General features: G+C 43.1%; 1 protein-coding gene and 1 long non-coding RNA gene across 3 annotated transcripts; one reads left to right on the top strand and one right to left on the bottom strand.

The window, feature by feature from the left end:
- The first annotated feature begins 144 nt into the window (after positions 1-144).
- Positions 145-7,374, top strand: LOC122183072. Its single transcript, XR_006180083.1, has 3 exons — positions 145-298; positions 6,900-7,001; positions 7,247-7,374. It is a non-coding gene; the product is annotated as an uncharacterized LOC122183072 (long non-coding RNA).
- LOC122183071 (ras-like protein family member 11A-like) lies at positions 5,508-16,074 on the bottom strand. 2 transcript variants are annotated; one of them, XR_006180082.1, is made up of 5 exons: positions 15,751-16,074; positions 14,310-14,366; positions 11,817-11,899; positions 7,479-8,154; positions 5,512-6,656 (listed from the first exon to the last, which is right to left on the bottom strand). XR_006180082.1 is itself a non-coding variant. In XM_042876822.1 (4 exons), the coding sequence occupies exons 1-4, from the start codon at positions 15,893-15,895 to the stop codon at positions 7,687-7,689; spliced, it is 753 nt and encodes a 250-aa protein (XP_042732756.1). In that variant the 5' UTR covers positions 15,896-16,074; the 3' UTR covers positions 5,508-7,686. The 2 variants fall into 2 exon arrangements, 1 of the variants encoding a protein (XP_042732756.1); XM_042876822.1 differs by having other exon boundaries at positions 5,508-8,154.
- Between the last annotated feature and the right edge of the window lie 2,981 nt (positions 16,075-19,055).

The following is a 19,055-nucleotide window of genomic DNA, read 5'->3' on the forward strand; positions in this document are numbered from 1 at the left end:
TCCCTTCCCTTCCCTTCCCTTCCCTTCCCTTCCCTTCCCTTCCCTTCTGTTCATGTGTGTGTGTTTTTCTTTCTTTCCTCAGGTCCTGAATCAGTGATAAGCTGTTAAAGCTAATTGGTAAGAAATTAAATAAGTAAGAATTCATCGTGTGGAAACTGTCTTGCCTGCAACAGAGGAGGTGGAAACTGCAGGGAAAACAGCTGAATGTGAGATACACTGATCTGTAGGAATGGTTTTTGACAGAAGGAGTGACAGTCACAAGCTACTGACTGCCTTGTGCTCATAGGAAGGTGTGCAGGTGAGATGCACAAGGCTGATGCTGCTTTGTGTAATACGCCATCTGAGAACGGGCTGCTCTGCTAAATTGGGGTAGTCTGAAATTTGACAAGTTTTTAAATCGAAGTTTGCTGCCCTGGATAAAGCCCATTGGTGTACAGACCAATTCTGGTCGCACAGGAAAAGGCCTCCATCGGCAGGAAACGTAACTACAGCAGGCATTGCCCCAGAGGAGAGCCACCTCCGGGCGCAGGAAGGGCCGAAGCTGCAGTTTGTGTCTGGGCAGAGATACTGTGAGAAACTCAAGGCGTATTTTGCAATGTAGCGTGGGAACTGTGCCCAGAGCAGAAGCACGCACACATGGGAGAAGCAGAGGCAGCTGGAGCAGGAAGTCCCTAACGTCCTACACTGAGCCCATGGCTGCACCAAAGCCCATCCAGCTGGGCTAACGCTGCTGGAGAACCCATCCTGCTCATTGCTGGGTGTGTGTGCTTCCCTGGCTCCCCACACCGCGCACCCCCTTTTTTCTTTCTGTCTCCCCCACACTTTGACCTCCCACCATGACACTGCCAGAGCGAGGAAACATTTTGAGCTGAAACATTCATTCCACATTACGTGATTCCAGATTAAAGGCAGGAAATGTTTAACCCTTCAACAGTCCACTGCTCTCATCCTGATTTTAAGCTCATTGCAAATTGTGCCCCACTAGGTTCTGAACACTGGTGCTTTTTGGACGTGTGTCTGCGTGGCCAGTGGCTCTCACCAGCTGATATGGAATCAGGGCTGTGGGGTACCTGGGCTTTGCATGGTGCCTTCTTCAGCCATATCTGCGGTTCTAAGTTCTTCCAGCATTGAGACACAGTCACAGGATGGGGAAGGTGTGCACTGTCAAATGTATAAAGGAGAAACCATTGGCTCCATTTCCTTTGGCTCGTTCCCTAGTGTGAGGTTCACAAGTGCAAATGGCTAAAATTAAGTGCATGAAAATAGATAAAAATGAATAATCTTAATGATTAAAACTCAGGATTTAGAAACAAAACTTCTTGCTTTCTTCAAAGCAGCCCAATAAGTAGTGTTTTCAGAATAGTGCTTGCATATAGAATGTATCACTTCACAGTTCTGACACAAATATGCATTCTGGGTTTTAAAAGCTGCTCCTTTGGCAGATGTTGGTTCTTCTGAGAGCCAGTTACTGAGCTCCAGCACGGACTGATGAACACTGATCAGATATATGGAATTTGGTCTTAGCTCTTGAGCTTGGCTACACAGGTGGTCTTTGTGGTTAAAGGGGGAGAAGAGTGGCAGCTCAAAGCCACCATTCACTGCTGGAGCTGTCCCAGACCTACACTGAGACCAGCAATACTGCAGTAGTCCTTCAGAAGTGACTTTGACATGGGCCTTAAGTAACCGTGGGAGCTGGAATGTGATGAAGATGTGGGCTTTTCACCACTGCTCTGAATAGATGTGGATGGAAAATGCTGATGGCTCTCCAAGGCCTGGGTTCTGGTTCTCTTTTTCAGCTGAGTACCTCAAGATGTGTAGTCCACTGAAACATTTTGGTTCCTTCTCAGAGAACCAGCGGTTTCTCAGTGAACCCTTTTTCTAAACTTAGGAGGTTCTCACTAAAGTTGGCACCTTCCTTGTTTTCCAACCCAAGGGAATGGAGCTTGGATTGTTTAGCCAGAATTGCTGTTGCTGCTTTCTTTATATTCATCATTACCACCAGCTCGTTACCTTTCTCAGTGCTTAAGGGAAAGTTTGTTTCTCTCTAACAGGAAATCTCAGGAGCGTAGTTTTATGCCTCTCTCATTTCCACATCCCACTGCTCTTTACTGACAGTCACAGAATGTCTGAAGTGTGTGACAGTGTACCATGTTCTACTAGTTAAATAACAATGAAATGATAAACACGTTTGCCTATGAAGTATGAGCTCTAGTCTCCAACAACTGTAAAAGCAGCTCAGACATCCTTGGTCTTCATCAAAAATAGGGAGTTGAGATAATGGGCTGTTGCACTTCAGAATGACACTCCAAAGACATTTCTCATTTTTATCATCAGGAAAATACTGAGTTTTGAAGTGAAATACAGTGCAGAACACAGTGTGAAAAGTGAAGGCTCCTGCAAGCAAGTGGAAACCTGGATCCCCATCAAGAAGTGACATAATTCAACTCTCTGCAAGAGTTCAGAGGCTGCATCTTTAAAATCCCAACCCCCACTTATCTGGTGGGTTTTTTAACCAGCAGAGGAAGCAGTTTGTCTCACAGTTCAGCAAACACAGCTAACAGCTTTTCAAAATGACCAGCTACTTTTGCTAGCATTCTGTGTTTTTCTCCTGGAAAGAAGAAGAAAAACATTGTCCTTAGGAACAGTCTCCACAATCATCCATAATAACAGCACAAGACATACATTCTTTCACCCACTGCATTTAGAAAATGTACAGCTTCCCCTTGACCTGCTGCAGAGGAGACAGTAAGTGTCTGTGTGATGAGATCCAGAAGCTGTCCTGAAACCCATTTGGATAAAATGGAAAATCTAAGAAATGTATCTTCTAAGGAAAAGAGGATTGGTGTGACAGCTCCTGAATGAATCGGATCTCAGGGTTTGCAGAGCCTACCAACTCATCTATCCGCTTCATATTTGGCATTTTTCCCTCTCTAGGAATTGAACTGAAACACTGTCATTTAGAACAAACTTGGTCCGTCTTGTGATGGATATTATTATTGCCACCAAAGGAAGCTGACAAGCAAAAGGAGACTCAAAGTTGGTTTGATGAATCTCCATCCATGCTCCTGCTTATTCCAAAATCTTCAATAATGGGCAAAAATCTGACAGAGCAGAAAGTTACCAGCTGTTCTGAACTCATCCACAGCTTGCACAGCTGCCTAGAGAACAGAACTCGCTTGATTAAACTGGAGAGATTTCAGAGAAGAGCAGCAAAACTTTACTGAATTAAACAGGTTTAAGTAAGCAGTGACTAAGCAACATAAATGAGCTTACAGGGGAGGAAGATACTGGGCGAAGCCAGTGAGAGCATCTGGGGAGAAATGGCATGAATTCAAAGGTTTGTCTGAATGCAGAGTTCTTCTGACTTGATTTAAGTGTGATTTAAAATGATTTAGGTAAAGAAGTTCAAAAGGCTAAGCAGGCACTCTTGTTTTGATATAAACCATGTCTGCAGTTAAAATATTTGGAATATATCATACACTAAACACCAAAATTATTCTTTTAAGCCTAAGGAAGAGTGATTGCAGAGGTATTCCTTGCCAAACTAAACCAGCACAGAGGCGCGAATGGAGAGGGACAAGGAAGGGAGAGCCAAGAGGAGGAGGGTGAGAAAGTATCCAAGGAGGAGTCCTGCTTTGTCTCCAGATGTGATCGATGGGACAGCATTTTCTAGGACCATTGTCTCTGCTTTTGAGGTTTTTAGAATGGCTCTAGAGATCTTTTTAACTTGATTGCATGCCCTTCCTGTGCCAGTCCCAAAAGAGAAAACGTCAGCATGTGAGAGGTCTTGGAAATTACATGAACAACTAGAGACTAGCAAATATGTCATCATGTTCTGTCACCTCAGGGTCACACACTGCCTCTGCAGACTTCAGAGTGATTTGACCCAAAGCCTTCCAGCTTGGCGCAGGGAAACCCCACCATCACAATGAGCTGGCGGTCTTCCAGTTTGCCATTTGAAACCAGTGGTTCTCTGGTGCAACATTTCTTTCCGCGCCACAGGAAGGTGCTCCTTCAGCTGGACACCTGACACAGAGCCTGTGCAAAGCGGGCACCCAGGGTACCAACATTTCTGTCTGAGCCATTTCTTGAAATTGAGGTCTGAATTTTCCATTTTCCTCCTACTTTTCAAATGTAAAACTGAGATCACAACAGCCTGAGATGTTAAGATTGAAGCTATCTCTACTGAAAATGCAGACAACTGATGTGTAAATATCCTGACTAAGCAAGTCAGAAGGGGGCTGGCTTTCCTTATAAGTTATCTTTTAAATGATCATTTACTAATATCTTCAGTGACTCACAGGCCAGTCTTGCTGCTACTACAATGCTCAGGATGTCAGAAATGCTTCACTCAGTGTGTTCTTAGCACAGTCTGTCATTCAAGTGACTTTTTCCAACTTTTAGTTACGGTCTCATGTAGCACTACTCACAGTGCTTTGTGCATCCTTGAGGGAGGCAGTACAGCCTGGTAGCTGTTGGGAAGTGTTGGGAATGGATGTTACAAAGGACTCTGGTTTTGAGCTCGGCGGAAGCACTTCGGCGCAGCTGTGTAACCTGGGGGCAGATCACTCAACTGCGTTGTGCCCAAGTGAACCCAGCTGCAAGGCGGCTTAGAAACCAGATGGTGCACAAGGTTTCAATCATTTTCAAATCAATTCAAAGTTAATTCTGTAGTACATTGCTTCCAATAGATTTGATTTGGATTTAAGCAGAATAACTGAGAATTTTCTTGATAACCAGAATCTCTCAAACCCCCACCCCCTGCTCCCAGCCAAAACCACAAACTCCTCCTCCTCCCCTCAAATTGCTTTCTCACGTTCTCCCTTGACTTTTCATCAAGTACCTTCTCTCTAGAAGTTTCATTTCAAAGCTCCAATAGAGTGTATATTTCCCTTTGGCAGCCCGAAGAGGCTCAGGGTAGGGTTCTGTGTGGCTAATCTTTGATATTTTACATGGTCATTTTTAGGCACTGAATTCTGTATTGTTCTCTTCTCTATACTTTTCATGCTACTGCTCTCCTTCCTCAGCCTTGCTGAGCATCAGTGGCACAGCATTGTGCTCTGATGTTTCAGTACTGTGCTGTGAATAAAAATGCTGAGCTCGATCATCCCCTGTAGATGGTAAGTCCTGGCTTAAATCCAGTATCAAAGCTACTGCCAGGTTTGTATTGCCGATTAATGAACGAAGGAAATGCTATACTCAAGTTTCTGTGGCAGAATAAATGCTAGCCACATGTTAATATTTAGGAGAAGACTTAAATATTTCAATATTTTTTGGCCTTAGCTAGAACATGGGTGTTTTTTTCCCCCACCAGAGCCACGGGAATGCAGGAATACATATGTAGGAGTGCAAGCATAGGAGTGCTTGCGTGTACTTCCAAAGCAGGGTGTTAAGAAAAAAAATATTTTTACCTAATATAAACAAAGAACAGTTAAAGATATGAGATGTACATTTTATATACTACTCAGGAAAGGCCTTGTCTGATTTTATTAGTTGCTACCGAAAAGAAAACATTGGCAGTTTTGAAACGTGTTGAACTCTCTTCCCAAATAAAGGATCAGAACCAAAAGAGTGAGTTACAAGCAAATTTAATGAGATAGAGGACCTAATTCCCTAAGGCTTTTATGAAAACAAATTTCAGCAAGCTGTCTTCAGTAAATTGAGCCCTAACTATACAGTACCGGAATGGTAAGATATGTGGTTGCTTTTCAAAACTGGCAATCACTATTCTGATGCAAACAATGTTCAGCTCACTTGTCTCTCACAATCTCTTTGCTCATTTTCATGTTAAAGATTTGCTATTTGAACTATGCTGTTAGTACTTTGGAAGACTCAAATCTCACGCTAACAAATGCAGTTCCAAAATGCCAAGAGGACAATGGCCCAGCTAGAATGTTAAGCTGTTAAGAAACCATTAGCTAAGTACAAATCCCTTAATATTGCTTGAGTCCCTGTTTGGTTGATCCAACTTTCTGTTTCACTCTCTACTACCAATTGAAGCTCACTAAAAACAAACAAACAAAAAAAAAAAGCACAGCTTTGTGTGTGTAGAAGAGCTTCAAATTAATCAGAATGTCTCAGAATGCTGGCCGTGGAGAACAATAAACAAACCAGAAGGTGAGCTGTAGGTAAAGCAAATCCAAGTGATGAAGAAAATAATGAGTAGAGCTGTCCAACAGTGGGGCAAATAAACATAAAACAGAATTTCAAGCCCTGAGCTGTATGGGTACTCATCAGACTCAATTTGCATTTTTGCTGTTCATGAGTAAAATGTTGAGTTAGCTCAGTACTGCTGCAGCTGGGAGTGTTTTTCCACATCCATGGAACTAGGATTTCCCCACCTGTGTTCCTCACTGTAAATCATTGAGTTTTAATCCATTCCATGATCCTGTGAAGTGCTTGGGTGGCGTGTTTAAAGAAAAGGTCGTTGTACCACGGCTTCTGCATGATCCAACCCAGTTTCTTTCCATTCCCATTAGGAACAGAATGATGGGTGCCTCATAGTGTTGTTATTGCGACCATAAAATTGGCCAGCTCACAGGATGCAGCTTCAAAGCCCTTGGCACACACAGAGAACAACTGCAGTGAGAAACTGCCAGTGAGATCTCTATCGACAGACTGGTGATTTGGATGCATTGCAAGGGATCGAGTAAAACCTGGTTTGAAGGCAAATAACAAAATGATAAATTCCTGAAGCCAGGTGTTTCAGGCATCACAAAACCCTTTCTGCTGAAAAATAATTCCAAAAAATTGTAATGAATCAAATATACTTTGAGTAAAGGCCTTGTTTCTTTAAAAGATCATCTTGAGCAGGACATCTAATTTGTTTAGAAAAAAGGTTATATCGTTTCAGATCCCATCCTTGCTCTTGGTTAATACTGCCCATTTGCTCTCTGCAGGTTTTATAGCCACGCTGCTCTATTTGTCCCACATTACCACATAGGAAACTTACACAAAAATGAGAAGTAGACCACTGAGAATCTGTCTACAAATGGTGCTAAGTAAGTACTGTGCCCACAGAATCCCTTTCAGAAATTGTATGCACTTAAAGAAAAATAATCTGAAATAAATTGTTATAGTTTTAAAAATATCTTATAAAAGCTTATATCCTATAGAAGCTTGCAAATCTCTCCCCATGTTGCTAAGAACACCTTCTAAGTGTTCTAGATTTGAATTAATTATATTTGTTAAATTATTACTTTTTACTACTTATGCTTATCATTTACTTTTTGTCTTTATTTTCCAGTCTTGTGACTAAGCAAATTTGGTTTTGCTTGCTCAGTATGGCTCATGTCACTCTCCTGGTGCCTTGCTGTAGCTTACTGCCCACACTCAAGAATACAGCTGTACCCAAGAGAAGCCACTCCTCTAAATAAATCAGTAAGATTTATTTATTTTATTAATAAAATCTACATTTTATGCCTAAACTATTTGACTGCATTCCTTTTGGGAAAGAAATAATTTGGGACAATCTATACCTTAAATCAGTTTCTACATTCTTGCCACACGAGAACGTTCTGTGAGTTCCTCTGATGAACAAACATGGAATTTTTAAGGAAGATATACAGAGAGAATGAAGGGACCTCTCACACAGCCCAAATACTGTACTTTGGAGATTCCCTTAAACACCAGTTTATTTGCTTGCCTTTTGTCCAGGGGTGTGGAAAACTATTTTTATCAGCTACATCAAAGCATAGTGGCAGATTTCCCTTTGGAAGTCAGAGCCTGTTTCAAACGTCTCTTTAAGTCCTGCATATTTGGAGATTTGGGTCGGACAAGGTGGAGGCCTCTTCGTTTCTCTCCATTGCAGCTGCCAATCATCCTGCTGACCTCCTGGCAAAGCTGCTGGAAGGCTTCGTGCACGCCCTCGCAGTTCTCCCGCGCTGAGACTTCATAGTAAGTACCTCCCAGTTCGCTGGCCAGCTGGAGTCCTTCTTTGGAGGACACCTGCCTGGCTCGCAGAAGGTCTCCTTTGTTTGCCATCAGAAGCAGGGGGATGTTAGCGTTGGGGTGAATCTTGCGGATGTGCTGGTACAGGGGCCGGATGACGCGGTAGCTCTCGTATTCTGTGATGGAGTAAACAAAAACGAAGCCATCTGCCCAGTAGATCGAGCGGTTGATCTGCTCCTGGCAGCAGATGCTGTCAGTGTCATCCTGCCGTCAAAACCAAGAGGAATGAGATTAGAAAACTGAGAATAGAGAGCAGATGGAGCAGTCATACAGCAGCGCTGGCTGCTCAGGGCGGGGTTTTAGTGTGTGGCTGTTGCTCAGCACAAGGCAGAAACCTCTCTGATTGCTGGGCATGCACTGGGGACAGGAGAAAGTTCCATCTGTATCAGTAGCATGTTAAAGCAGCAGAAAAATGGAGAGGGATCAAAGCCGCCGTGTTGAAAATAAGAGAACAACCTAGTGCTGATACTAACAAGTTCATTTTGTATTCTCATCTGGTGAATCCTTACAGCAGTAACCTGACCTTTCGGTGTGGGTAAAATGGTGAATGGAATGGTAAGCATTAAAAAATCTCAGCAGGCTATTCACACTGCTGCAAGTGAATGGCGGTCCCCAAGCTGCGTTTTATGGCTCTTTCCAATTCTGTATTCTGTGTCTCCATGGACAGGGATTCTCACTAACTCTATTAAGTGAAGCTTGACAGGTTTTACTGCCATACACTTCTTCCAATAGTGAGAAGCAAGATTACTTTGAAAAAGCAATTTGTTGCAAATAACCAATTACTGGAACTGAAAATGAGGTGAAATCTCATTGCTCGTTTGTGCAGCTGCAGTGGGCTTATGTTAGTGCATTGCTGGTCACACGTTTGTTCTGCCCAGCACAGCTCCTACTCATACAGTCATAATAGGCACCAGTGTGGAGAGTATAAAACAGAATACAATGCCACAATACCATGGAGCTTGAAAAGAGATCTGCTTACTTTTCAAGATGAGGCTATTTTCAGCTACCGCTCTCTTTTTTGTTATCCCTGCTGGCATGTTTCCCAACTAGACAGGGAGATCAGTGCTGCAGTTACTACCAGTAAGCTTCGTTTGATAAGAACGGACATTCCTGTCAATAATCCAGGCTTTTTGGAACCTTGCATTTTCTTCCATACCCAACAAGGCACTGAACATATTCAGCCCTTGTTGAAGTTGTAGGGAATAAGAGGTTCCTCTGTGTTCTTCAGTGGGAGTTCAACATCACAAATAGAGCCCAATTTTTTTGCTTCTATTATTGCTAAATTCCATTCAACACATCATCAACTTCAGTAAGACTTAGGGGAGGCATTTTAAATCAACATAATTAGCACAATAAGCAATTCAGCTGATTGGCTGGGGAGGATAGATCCGGCATAACATGTCAGTTCTTATCTTCCTAAACTAACACAGGCAACATTTCAGATACTTCAACATCATTCATAAATTGTCATGTTGTACATGTATGAGTTCATTCCAAAGGCATAGAACACCTGGAAAAGTGTTCAGAGGTCTTATGGCAGAAACCTAGTTTATCATAAGAAAGAATAAAAAATGTGTGTGGTAAAAATGTAATCACTGTTCATTATCAGTCATGGAAATTTGAAGTATTAGAATGTATGCTCGAATATCTGTCTACACAGCACATATCTGCCATTCCCATATGTTTCAACAGGATTTGTGTGCACCCAGCAACCTCCCAAACTGTATTGCTTTTATTTAGACATCTAAACATGAATTATAAAGCCTAAGTTCAGGAAGGAAAGGAGGAAAAGCATGGGCAAAACTGATTCATTCTTTATGGCACATCAGGCAATTGGAAGAAGGACTACAGTCAAGACTCTCCTGTGGGAAGGAGGAAGCAGAATTTCTGAAGGCTCAGGTTACAAATTAGGCTTACAGCTTTCAGCAGCAGTTCTGCGAACTAACTGCCCTTTTCATATTGCACTGTGGCCAATACAGTCACTGGCTCATCACACTCAGTAATTTTTTGCTCTTGCCAGCTTACAGTAATACAAAGCTAAATCTTAGATGTGAAATTGCTTAACAGATGCTCTAATCACCCTCCTCTCTGTGCTCCCCATCCAAGAAACAGCAAAACAAAACAAACCCAACCAGGGCTGCATACAGAAGGAAGAGGGAGCCTCGTAGCAGCCCTGCTTCAAAGGCAAATGAGAGCAAATTCAAGCCATGATGGGGCAGACTGTGGGAAGAAGGGCAATTTGCACTGTTGGTGTCTGGGTTGTGTCCAATCTGTAGATAATTAGCCACCCTTCACATCCTGCTTGCCTCTTTTCATCAGCAAACTCCTTTTATGAGGAAAAAGAACTAATTGCTCTGGCAAGCTTGAAAATGCTTTTGGAGAAGGTGCACGTTTGAAGGGAACCCTAATGAGCAGAAACTCTCAGTTACTCCAGCTAGGCCCACCCAGTAGTGAGATGGATGGATAATCCCCACTGGAATGCTTTACTGGGGAAAATCAAAGACTAATGGGCCATTTTTAAATGGAAATCTCTGCTCCAGAACAAATTTTGAAACGCCTAGTGATTTGCCATGTGTAGGCCATCAGCAATGAATCACCTAACAAAACCAGTTATCTCTTTGCTTCTGTTTCTCTCTTAAACATGAACATTTCCAGTGTGGCTGCAGTCCTGAGGATTCTACATGACTTCCTCCTGAAATGCCTGCACACAGCAGTCTTTCTTAAGGATTTTACCAGCAAGTCCAACCTATTCTCACTTTTAGTAAGTTCTGGTCAGAAGCAGTCCTTTAAAACGCTTTCAGATACACTGATTGATGCCAGCAGAGATCCAGGCTAAGATAAGTGTGTCTGTGGGAACTGTTGAAGCAGTGCAGACCTTTGAATGGGACAAAGAAAATGAAACTCTTTCCTAACTAAATTAAAATACTTTCTGACTAGGAAACCTCAGCTGTTGATGTTACTGCGTTTTGTAGAGCTCTGGTTACAGTCTCTAAATTCTCAGGCAGTTTTAATTAAAACAGGGAAATCAGAAAATAAACTTGTATCCGTTGTGAAAGGAGTTAAATCGCTTCACTCCCTCCTTTCTTCAAGGGATAGAGCAAGGAGGGGTCTCCCTTTGCTACCATTGTTGGACATTCCCCGTCCTGCCGAACCACCACCAGGTTCTCCTTGCAGTGTCTTCTCTGTACAAACTGGCATAGGGTCTTTGTTCTCTGAAGTCCCACCAGAATAGTTGGAAGACTTCAGGAATGGCTTTTCAGAAGGTTAGATTTGGGGGCAACAAGAGGATACCTAATTTTACCATGAAATCTCAGCTTTTTTTTAATAGAAGTTATTACTCCCCTGAGATTTTCACCTGTCACATAAAAATAAACTTCATTCCATTCCCGCTCTTCCGACATCATTTTCATCATCTTGTTCTGCAAGTAAAACTGCTCTTCTGAGAAAGACATCTTAATTCTAGATTCTGTTTGGCTCCCAGTCAAACGCTAAATCTAGAATATCTCAAATACCAATAGAAATAGGAAAGTATGTAAATGCCAACAGCTGAGAAATAAAAAATAAGTAAAATTAAAAAACAAGGAAGGAAAGCATTGAAAAGCGCTCTAGCTGAAATAGCCACTTCTGTAAGACCTATGCCCTCACAGATTTGTTTTAATTCTGACTTGCTCAGAAAGAAACCTGATTTAACCTCTGCAGGGGCTCATTTTGATGGGGTTTAAGGTACACCTGTAAGAATTCATTTGGGTTTGAGCCCAGGTGTATTTCTTCTGGAAAGCTGAGTTATTTACAGATTAACATGCTGGCAACAAACAAGAGACAGTAACTGTGTTGTAAAGTACTGATGCACTGAGCAGATGTTTTACCTCCAGTGAAACAAAGGGAGTATCCTGCACCTGTAGGGAGATCTGTTCCCCATCTATGGTGAATTTTCTTGAATACAATGCACCTGGTGGAAAAGCAAGATCGTTAGAGGCAGTGACTATGACAACAAAGAAATAGTACATAAGGGGAAAATGGAAGTGCTGAAAGCCAGAATTTGAGGTTTATGATTCATAGCTGTGTATAGAAAGGTGAGCGGAACCAGAAAGAATGTGTGGCTGTGTATTTAAGTCAGGTGGTTCTGTATTTGTTATGTGGTTGAATGTTTCCACTGTACCTCCAGGATGATATATAGGAAAGACAGCACTTAGTATTGAGTCAAACATTCTGTTAAAACAGGTGCATGAATCGCATTCTGGTTTCTAATCTGTATTTTAAAATGGAGGTAGTGCATACTCTTAATCTCACGCCAAGCTATCTGGGTGTTTACTGTAAATTAAGTGAACTGCTTCCTTTTGCATTTTTGGGGGATTTATTTATTTACTTATCATAAGAAAGGAGAGTATTCTAGGTTTGGATGCAGAGCACGTGACTAGATACAGAAAAAAACACAGATGTTCTTTAGGATTTGTGTGACTTCTGCTGTCAGAGCTTGGTTGAAATCCCCAAAGACTGAACAGTTTGAATTGGAGTTCTGGTTAGTGTGAATGACTGATTCTCAAGGCCGTGTCCTGGCTCAGAGCCATGGGGCTGACCAAGCTCTTTGAAGAGCATCACTGTTCTGGGCTTGAGTTTTATTTTGTTACAGGAGTAAAACTAAGTGACAAAGAAATCTTTTCATCCTGCAAACTATCCATGGTTATGATAAGAACAGCTTCAGAGATTAATGTTATTGACGTTTTTCTTTAGAACTCAGTGCAAGTCACATGGATGTGCAAGAAATGCTATATCCACAGCTGCTGTGTGTGATGTTTCAGTGTTGTCCAACTACAGTTGTCATTTCTACACCATAAAACAATGCCCAGCATTTCAAACCTAGAGAAATCCTACCTACTGGAGAGTAAGGACTGCAGACTAACAGAGTGGCCCGTTAGTGACAGTAATGCCATCACTTTGAAAATTGCCTGTGTTAGATTTGGTTCAAGGAAACAAATGCTTTTATTCCAGTGGTAAATATCCGGAGCTCATAGAAGTATTTACAATATAAGGAAATTCAATATAGCAAAGTTTGCTGCATCTGGATCCAACATTATCATATTATATTTTAATACTGACTCTGTGAGGTAATATAACCCGCTTGGGGAGCTTTTTCTTCAAAACACGTTGGCTTTTAAGCAGGAAAAATGATGTTGGTTTATGGGAAAGTACTGCACCCCTGAACTGAGACCAGGCAACATATCATTCTTGCTCTGTAGTACACTGTAGAAAAAAAGACCCGGTACTTCCAGACATAGGCTGTGCTCTGCCTTACGCTCGCTGAAGAAGAAGCATGCCTGAATGGTCACAAATACACTACCACCTGTTTCCTATTTCTGGCATATTTGTTTCTTCTACAGCATGGCTGTTGGGCTGGTAGCTTAATGAGAAAAGCATGTGGTTCTCGGCAATGATCCATTGCAAAGCTCAGAAGTCTGACTTGATGTACAGTCTCCCATAGAAAAGACGAAGGGAAAAAAAAGAGAAATAGTGCAGGCAGCCATCAAGGTTGCTTGGGGTCAGGGAGAGGGGGCTGTACGGAGGAGCTTTCAGACTTCATTTCATCAGACAAGCAGAGATCAAACGTGTCTTGTACTGCCATCTCTGTTCCTAGCTCATTGTTCTGAATTCTCTGTGTGTCTTCAATTCAGTATGTGTCACTGCTTTTTATCCCCTCCTTTTTCACCCCCTCAAAAAATGTTAGATAGCCTACGTGTGGGATGTGCTTGTAGGTATGAGCGCAGTGATACTTTCTACAGTCCTGGCTGAAACAGTCAGTGCTTACTTGGAACAGAGGCTGTGAGTTAAACAGTTCACATGAACACATATCCTGAGGTGTCAGAATGAAACAAGAAACGAAGTAGGAGTTTGCACAGCCCCTTTGCTTATCTTGCAGAAAGAAGACTTCAAAATGAAATCCTCCACTGCCACAAGATCCACCAAAAGAAAAGGAATACATGGGGAAAAAAAAGTTCTGAATTGCCTTTTGTGTGCTTTGGAATTCCTCTGGCTTCCCAGGGGCTGCAGAGAGCAGTGCTGGCTCTCTGTGGTTTGGTCAATATACAAGTTGCTCCTGGAGCCTGCACTTTAGTATAGGTATATTCCCAAGCAAGCCTTTTTACTCTGATCCTATTCCATCAAGCTGGGGGAAAAAATGGCTAACAGGAACGTGAATAATGAGGCTTTGATTTATTGCTTTCATAGCTTGAGGCTATTAACTGAAAATATGCACCTCATGGACATCTAACACTGCTCGGCTTTCCTGTAATGTGCACCAGTCACAAAAGAGAGCGGATTCCTTTTCAAGCTATCTGCAGCACTGCAGCAGAAAACAGACTCACCAGCGTTGGCTTCATAGTCTCCAATAAATCTCTTAGTGAGAAAGCGCACAACCAGAGCTGTAAAACAATGAAAAAAATATGGGCCTTTAATGGGAACCAAAGTCAGAACACATGTAGTATCTTACTGGAAGAGTTAGCATAATATGAAACCAACTTAATCTTGCTATTGCTCACTTCTTATTCTGAAAATCCTTCTCTCTGCACTCACAAAAAAGGATTGGGGCCAAACTGTGATAGCTAAAGCAGTGCTTTTAGCAATTTGTATTGTAAATCACCCCTCACGTTCAGTGAGGCTGTGTGGTGTGGGCTGCAGAGGACTGTTTGTTGTGACGGCAGATGTGACAATCTGACCTTTGGTTTAAAATAATTTAGGAGAAGAGTAACATGCCAAACCCTTACAGTACTGAAATGAATCCAGATGCCAACTTTAAGGCCTCTGTGCCATATCAGAAGTGTGGCTGAGGGATCAAATGGCTCTTCCCAGCCTTAAAAATCCTCAGTCCTCCTGGTGAAATCCATTAGTGATATCTAATTACATCCAGCAAACAAACTGCATGTGCTGTACACACACAGGTCATGCTCCAGTGCTCTGGACTTCTTATTCATCTTAACCCGTGGTGCTTTCATGCACTATTGAATTTGAACATTTTCCATTTTTGTGATCTCCTGATAACATTTAAAGCCCCTTTATAGCCACGGTGACTTATATTCCTCTACTGCTTTCAGCTCAGCAGATTCCTAAACATTTTCAAAACCACTCCATTTTATCCTGCAAGCAATTGTCTCATAGATTTATTTCATTTAAAATAATATATATATTTTTCTCAGTACGTACTGAGTCACCTCCTTGGGACCTTTAAGTGAAATTGACTGTGCGCTTCAACAAAGTACCTAAAAATAATACAGAAATGTAGCTGCTTCAAATCTAAAACAACTGAACACTTTCCTGAACACCGTGGATCCCCAGATGTAGTAAAAACGGATCGTGAACCATCTCTTCCAAAGCAATAACGCTCGCTTTATCCTCCTCTCCTCTCCTTTGCAGAATAGTGCAGGCAGGCACATCCTGTGTGCTATTATTTGTCCACACAGCAGTCAGCATTCACAGCAGGAGAACAGAAATCACTAGCCCCGTTTTTGGGGGTGTGGACATGAAGATGCGGTTAAATGATTCACACAGGGCCACGGAGATTCATTTGTGAGTACAGAGCTCCCCATGCTTTGCCCTGTCCTCACGCTGCCTGGTCACAGCCCTGCAGCAAACCTGCCTCACAAATGAGTCAGAACAAGCCAACAAAATAAAAACAAAACAAACAACAAAGCAACTTGAAATGCTTTGGCTGCAAAGGTTATGAGAGTTTTCACAGCCGTGGCTGTGAGCTGCAAAGCTGCAGGTAGCACGGCAGCAAGCAAACGGTGTGAGCAATGCCCGCGGGCTTACCTGTCTTGCCAACACTGCTGCCACCCAGCACCACCAGCTTGATGATTTTGTTGGGCACGCAGTCTAATACCGGATACTCTGGTATGGGAAGCAAGAGAAAGTTAGTAGAATACTGTGACATGGTATCCTCAGAGTTGAGACGCATGCCAGAAATGAGAGCTGATCAACTCCAGTAGGAGTTGGGAGAGAAGAGAAGGAAAACAGCTTCTCTGTGTCTGTTCTTGGCTGCGTGTCCCTGGGAAGAGAAGCCTTCTCATTGCATTTAAGTCGCTTTCCCGAGGAATGTTAGAGCAACCGGCCTCCTCTTCCGATGCCTCTGCTCAGACAGCGACTTTGGAAAGCAAAAGGAAACTTTTTGATCAACCCCCGTGAAAACTGACTCCTCCACTCAGCAGCCAATCACAAGTGAAGCCATGACATTCCTCCGGCCGGGCACCAGCGTGTGCCTCCATCCACCCACCACGCTCCTGCTCCCCGCTTTATCTCCCCGTTGCCTGTTTGATGTGCTTCCCCTTGACTGCTCACTAAAACAAGGTCCTTCTGGCTCTCAGTCATGGCAGCCGTGTTTGCAGTGAGGTACAGTCACCCCAGTGCCCTGCTCTCGTTCCACTTTGAATAATCCCATTCTGCCTGTCTAGTTTCTCTGCATTTTCAATTGATTCCAACTCTACGCTCTGTTGTTCTCCCTGGCCTATTGTGCCCTGCATTAGGGCCCCTTCAGAGCGCTGGAGCTGATGGGACGCTCCTCTTCAGGAAAATAAACCCTTTTTTCCTCTGCAGAATTCAGAGAGCAGTGGGTTCATAAAATCATAGAATGGCTCAGGTTGGAAGAGAATGTAAAGATCATTAAGTTCCAACCCCCTCCATGGGCTGGTTGACCCCCACCAGATCAGGCTGCCCTGGGTTATTTACAAGAACTAGCTCACATTTGTATCCTCTGGGATACACTTCATCTACTGTTTTTTTATGTGGCAGTAGTTGCAATGGTCCGTTGGAGTATGGATCAGTACCATGTTGGGGCATTCCTGTGTCTCTAAGCATGGAAAAGTGAATTTGGGCTAACAACAGCTATGAGAAAGCTGAGGAAGGACTCAGAATCCTTCAGTGGGGTGAGCCAGACAGAGGGAGTGAAGAAAGAATGACTTCTATAGGAGTGTAGTGTTGAGACAGCTGGCGGCTGGAAGGTCTGTAGGGATGACAGCATGTAACTGTACACGAACTACAATCAACTCAGTTATCAAGGATAATGGGGAGGGGAGAGAAAGCAAAGAGTGATCGGGAGGGAATGAGCCAGATAAAGAAAAAACTGCAAATAATATAAAACAGATGTAAATTAAACTACAGAAAAGATAGTCTGAACATTCATCTCTGCAAAACTGGTCAGAAGAGGTCTGCAAAGGGCTTCAGGCAGCGATGGGAAGAGGCGAGCCTGGTGCCTGCAGCGTGCTGCTGAGACGTGCGCTCCGTCACGCTGTGTGGGAAACAGATCCTGACGGAAAGTGGCACTGCAGCTAATCCACCCACAGGCCCTGGAGACCCGGGCGTGCGGATTTCTCCTGCCCTCTGTATGCTCCTGCCAGGCAGAGGGTAGGCATGGTTCCTCATGGAGAGGCTGCAGCCACCAAAAGAACTTTCTGTGCCCAGACGCTTTCGTGCAGCTGCTTTCAATCACAGCATACACAGAGCTCTCCCAGCAGGTTTCAGAAGCCAGGACATGGCTGAGAGCAGTAGGAAGGGGAAGCAGGCCAGCTTTCTAGTTTGTCACTCCTTCTCAAAGCACTGTGTGCCAGCTTTTCAAATGATCTCCATTTCCATGCCGGTCCCACAGAGGACCTAAGCATGTCACATGTGAACTGGGTGCAGAACTTTAGAAAAATCCAGCTTTGGTGCACAGCAGTCCAGCAAAATACGCACAGGATGAAGAAGATTCATGAATGTATCACTTTTCCAGGACACAGTTTCCTCTCTAAAAACTTGTTCTGAAGCAATATTTGTGCTGAGTTGTGTAAGCACGCAGGGTTATTACTTTGACCATCATGACAGTCAGCTCAGGAGGGCTGGGACAAAAGGCCTGGAAGGCTCTGCAGCTCGTGGTGCTGAGAGGGTGCCACCAGATCATGAGTCTTCTGGGACATGACTCCTATGTGAATGGAGTAAATGAGCTTCCAAATTTTTGGAAACACCCAAACACTGGAAAATCTTCTCCAGGAAATTTCACATGGGTGCCTTAATCTTGCAGAAGTTTTGTAGAACAGACAAAGTGAGAGGAAAATATTCAAAGTCTTGTGGTCAATAAGCAGGGTGCTTTGAACTGTGTAATTGAGCTGGACACATCATAAATTTGGGGATTAACTAGCAACTCTCTAAGTACGATGCTGGAACCCTTGTTACTATTTCCTATTAAAAGCATATGCGAGTGAGTAATAGAAAAGTATTCATCACTACAGCTCTCCTATAAAAACAAGTGGCAGTAATCTATCAGTGTCTAGGTGGCCAGAAGAGCTTCAGTGCAAGGAAAAAGGCCAGATAAGCTAAGGAGTACCATACAGAACATTCTATACCTAGCAAAAGCATTCTTAGAACAATACTGAATTTCTCTGGTAGACAAGATATTGTTGACAGAAACAAAAGTAAATGTCCTTTGGGCATTTTGTGTCAGTGTTGAGCAAACTCCAGAAGGTTCTCAAGAAGCAGTGCAGCTTTAGTCTAGATAAATGCAAAGGAATGCATCTAGAGAAGAATGACACAAACTGCTTCAATGATGCTGAACTTGAATGCAGCACTCATAAATTAGGAAGGAGACCCTGGAGTCATTGCCAGCAATTCTCTAAGATCAACAGCTCAGTGTGCAAGAGCAGTGGAAAAAAACACCAACAAAACTTTCAAGGGGAATGAAGAACAAGACACAGGGCAGCTTTTTGCTGATTACAGAAAAGCTCCAAGCACCCCCAGCTCCACCCTGCAGCTCTCTGCATCTCACCAACACAGTGGAGTGTGAGAAGGGATGGAGCTGGGCAGCTGAAGTGGTCATGGGCATGGAGCAGCTGCTGGAAAAGCTGAGTGCACATGCTGCTGCTGACACCTGAGAGGAACTGTGTGGGAACAGGAATGAAAGAAAGCCCAGCGGTGCGGGAAATGTTTAACTGCTTCTTTTGGCAGCTGTGATGGCTTCTGGTTGCCTACAACAAATGTGGAAGCAGTTTTAGAGTGCATCTTGGAAACAGACCAATTGATTTCCAGTTCCTTTGCTCATACAGTTCAATCTCATTTTCTCATACACTAGCCCAGGCTTCTTATGCTTCTAA

Source organism: Lagopus leucura, unplaced genomic scaffold, assembly GCF_019238085.1.
Source record: "Lagopus leucura isolate 7727_CA_CO unplaced genomic scaffold, USGS_WTPT01 Super-Scaffold_100016, whole genome shotgun sequence".
Classification (NCBI taxonomy): domain Eukaryota; kingdom Metazoa; phylum Chordata; class Aves; order Galliformes; family Phasianidae; genus Lagopus; species Lagopus leucura.